This window comes from Emys orbicularis, chromosome 8, assembly GCF_028017835.1.
Source record: "Emys orbicularis isolate rEmyOrb1 chromosome 8, rEmyOrb1.hap1, whole genome shotgun sequence".
Classification (NCBI taxonomy): Eukaryota; Metazoa; Chordata; order Testudines; family Emydidae; genus Emys; species Emys orbicularis.
The window spans coordinates 112,143,572-112,147,316 of record NC_088690.1 but is presented as its reverse complement, the minus strand read 5'-3'; the positions used below and the strand labels follow the sequence as shown (position 1 = coordinate 112,147,316).

General features: G+C 49.2%; 1 protein-coding gene across 1 annotated transcript; it reads left to right on the top strand.

Moving 5' to 3' along the window:
* The first annotated feature begins 1,383 nt into the window (after positions 1–1,383).
* Positions 1,384–3,032, top strand: LOC135882734 (ovomucoid-like). The gene is made up of 4 exons (XM_065409737.1): positions 1,384–1,441; positions 2,015–2,037; positions 2,623–2,744; positions 2,987–3,032. The coding sequence occupies exons 1-4, from the start codon at positions 1,384–1,386 to the stop codon at positions 3,030–3,032; spliced, it is 249 nt and encodes an 82-aa protein (XP_065265809.1).
* Positions 3,033–3,745: the final 713 nt, after the last annotated feature.

The following is a 3,745-nucleotide window of genomic DNA, read 5'->3' as shown; positions in this document are numbered from 1 at the left end:
ATCGGGCCAGCCTGCAGCCTGTAGACCCAAATGGATAACTTTTCATTGGCTGTATTAAAACCTATTTTGTATGTTACAGAACATCTTACAGAGCAATCCAGATCGTTCTGTTTGACGGCCCTGCCCTCATCATTAGATGCCACTCCTCCAACCTTTGTCAAGTATCAGGGGGTAGCCGTGTTAGTCTGTATCTACAAAAACAACAAGGAGTCTGGTGGCACCTTAAAGACTAACAGATATATTTGGGCATAAGCTTTCGTGGGTAAAAACCTCACTTCTTCGGATGCAACCGAAGTGTCATCCACAAATTGTATCAGCAGTTCTTTATTTTTCACTTCCAGAGCAGTGATGAAAAAAGTCGAAGACTGCCACGCCTAGCACTGATCCATGCAGAACCTCACTAGAACCACCCTCATTCACTGATTATTTCCTCTTAACAACTACTTGTTGAGGCCTATGAAATAGGCAGTTAATAATCCATTTAACATGTGCCCTAGTGATATTGTATCATGCTAACTGTATAATGATAATCTATAATGTTTTTAGTCAGCATGTTGTGAGGTACTAAGTAGAAAGTCTACGTCTGTCACATCTGCGCAGACACCTTTATCCGCCAAACATCTGCTCCCTCCTGCCTGAGCTCGAGTGTCCCAAGACCTGTTACAAACAGGCTGGCAGGTGCTTGAACACTAAAGCAGCCGCCGGTGTGTTAGGAACAGGACACGCAGACCCTAGAATGTGCTGGGTTACTGGGGCATGATAGCATAGTCTAGCATGAGTGATGCAAAGCAGCTGTTCTGAGCAAGCAACAGTGCACGGACACATAGGCCAAATGTAAATGATCTCTCCTCTCTACAATGGTGTACTAAGATTTACCATTTCGGTAGAATTAGCCATGCGTGTGAGAACAATGTAACTTTCCTCACGAATATTTATTGCAATCCCCAAGTGTTTTCGTAGCCGCCACTTATGAGGTCCTGTATTGTGAGGTTTATTTGCATTAGGGATGGGGAATGTTCTTCATGCCAACACCTGGGCTCATCTGACAAGAAGGATTGTCATGCATGAACAAGAGTATTTGTTATTTGTTGTTCGGCACACCTGACCTTCCAGCTGGAAAAGTTTTAGCCAACTAATCAGGGAGCAAAATGTACATCTGACTTAGATGATCAATAAGCCATCATGAACAGGAATAGGGAATGACCATTCATTGTACTGGTTTGTAGAATCAGTGACCATTTCGACAGGGATTTCATAATCCAATTGGAGAGCCCAACCTCTTGTCTATATATATATGAGGTCTCCTCCCTTGGGCTGCATTGAGAGAGCATCTGCCGAGCTCAGCACTAACAGACTCCCTCAGACCCACGAACCACGTCCACCATGAAGACAGCAGCTGTCATTGTGTTCCTCGCTCTGGGGCTCTTCTTCAGCTTTCAGGGTGAGTAACTTTTGCTGCAGCCTGTACAGAGCTCTGTGTCTGACCCTTAACCTTCAGCAGGGGCTCGACTGTTCAAAACCAGGTGAGCACCAGCTATGGACGTTTGGGTGTCATAAGCAGGGGAAGTGGCTCATGGCAGAAACAGCCATTTCCTTTGGAAAGATGTTACTGAGGGGCCATTATGGGCTTTCCCCAAATTCCACTCTGGGAACTCCAAACAATCGCGCCTGCAGTTAATCCTGGGCAATGATGATAGTATTTACGGGTCTGACTGCGGGCGCATTTGTCTCCATGCTTCCATCAGACATTCCTTTGTGGTTTTCTAGCCTGATTGTAAATCTCCATTCCCACCGGGGGCTGATTCTCATCTCACACACACTGCTGTGGACCTGCCGGTGAGGGTCATGGAGTTACATTACGGTACAGCTGGGGTTAGTGTAGGGAACCTTCCCATGGTGACATTTGCCAGTGAGGAAGCTGCATGCATTGTCCTACAGAGATGAATGTTCTTAAGTGACTTTCCCGCCAGCATTTCCCTTCATTGTGTCATTTGTGTTTGTGTTTTTGTTCCAGATGCTACTGGTCAGGATGGTAAGGTGAGTCCAACTCTCACTGTTAATTAATTGTTCCCTCCCCCTGGTTTGTAACATCAAGGAGCCCATGATCTCTGGGTTAGAAACATGCTAGGACTCAGGAGTAAATTGGGAGCAGGCTTGAGGGGAGAGTGAATCCCTGGGGCTGAGACGCCATGTGGTCCGAGTGATGGATTCCATCCTTTACTGGACAGGACACTGTCTGTGATGGGTCTCGGGGAGGCACCGGAAGCAACTCAGAGACAGAAGGGGGAGGGGACGGTATCACAAGAGCATGAGGAGTTTTATATTTGAGCATCAGCTGCCTGCGCAGATGCCCCTTCGCTCACACTCCTTGTGATGCGGGTTGGGAAGAGTCTCGGGGACCAGGGAGACAGGCAGTGTGGTTGCCCTTTCTTAGCTCCTGCTGGCAGCAAGAGGGGAATTGGGAAATCAGTTCGTCAGAGCTGAGGGGCCGGTTAGGTAGTGACAGTGAGCTCTGGGAGGCAGGGACAGAGCACACTCAGCACCATGGGACACCAGCAGGGCCCTCATGTAATACAGAGAATGGCATTAATAATAATAATAATAATTAATTAATAACATCAGCCACAGGGTTTCTGCAGTGAGTACAAGAAGCCACCTTCTGTCTGCACCAAGGACTTACACCCGATCTGTGGCACTAACAACAGAACATACAGCAACAAATGCTTCTTTTGCAAAGCAGTCTGGTGAGTACAGGAATAAATGGCCCATTCATAAAAACTAAGACACAATTGTCATGTCACTGTAGCCCCTGCCTGTACCCATCTGTCTTTACCTCCTACAGGCTGGGTCAACTTCCTCAGTCTAATTTTTCCTGTCAGCGAATAAGCTCTGGTTAATTTGACATAATGGGGCCTTGACTGAAGCTTTGCCCTCGTTGCCCATAAGGTTGCAGCCCTGAGTTCTGTGTCTCTGTCTTTCCTTCTAGGGAAAACCTTGGAAGTCTTTGCTTTAAGCAAGAAGGAGAATGCTGAATCCTCGATGGTGCTGAGGGCTGAGGTGGAGCTGGATCCTTTCTGCTTTTAGTTTCCGCCAGCAGATCCCCACGTGGAGACACGGACTCTGCCCCTGCCACCATCGCTGACTCTACAGCTGATGTTCAATAAAGTAAACTCAGCCAAATTCTTTACTTCTGTGATTTTTAACCTTCCCTCCCCCCACGCACCCAACTCGCTCCCCACATTCCTCCCAAACCCGCCCAGACCCAGGAGCAGCAGAGGCTGTCCATCTCCTTGTTGGTGCACAGGAGACCACCGGGACCCTCTGGCCAGGGTCTGTGGTGCCTTCATGCCCCTGTGCGGCAGACCAACAAGCTGCCGACCTTGCTTGGTCCTCAGCAGGAGTATCAGCTGCCTCAATTTGGGGCTGCACTGGGGGGAGTCTTCCTTTGCCCCCAACCTATGAACACGGCGTCCCTGGCTGTCCATTGATACCACGTCACCACTTCCCCTCCCGCCAGGCCGAGCTGGCCCGTCCAAACGAGAGTGACACACAAACGGGCCGGTGCCTGGACTTGAAAGCAGCTGGCACAGCTGTAGGGACTGGGCACCTGGAGCCCAGATTGGGCTGGGTTACTTGGGTATGACAGCAAAGCTGACTGTCCCCGGGATCCCAGGGGGCTGGTGTGAGGACGCAAAGGAGCTCTCGACCCGTATGATTGAACGTAAATAATCTCTCCTCCTCCGCC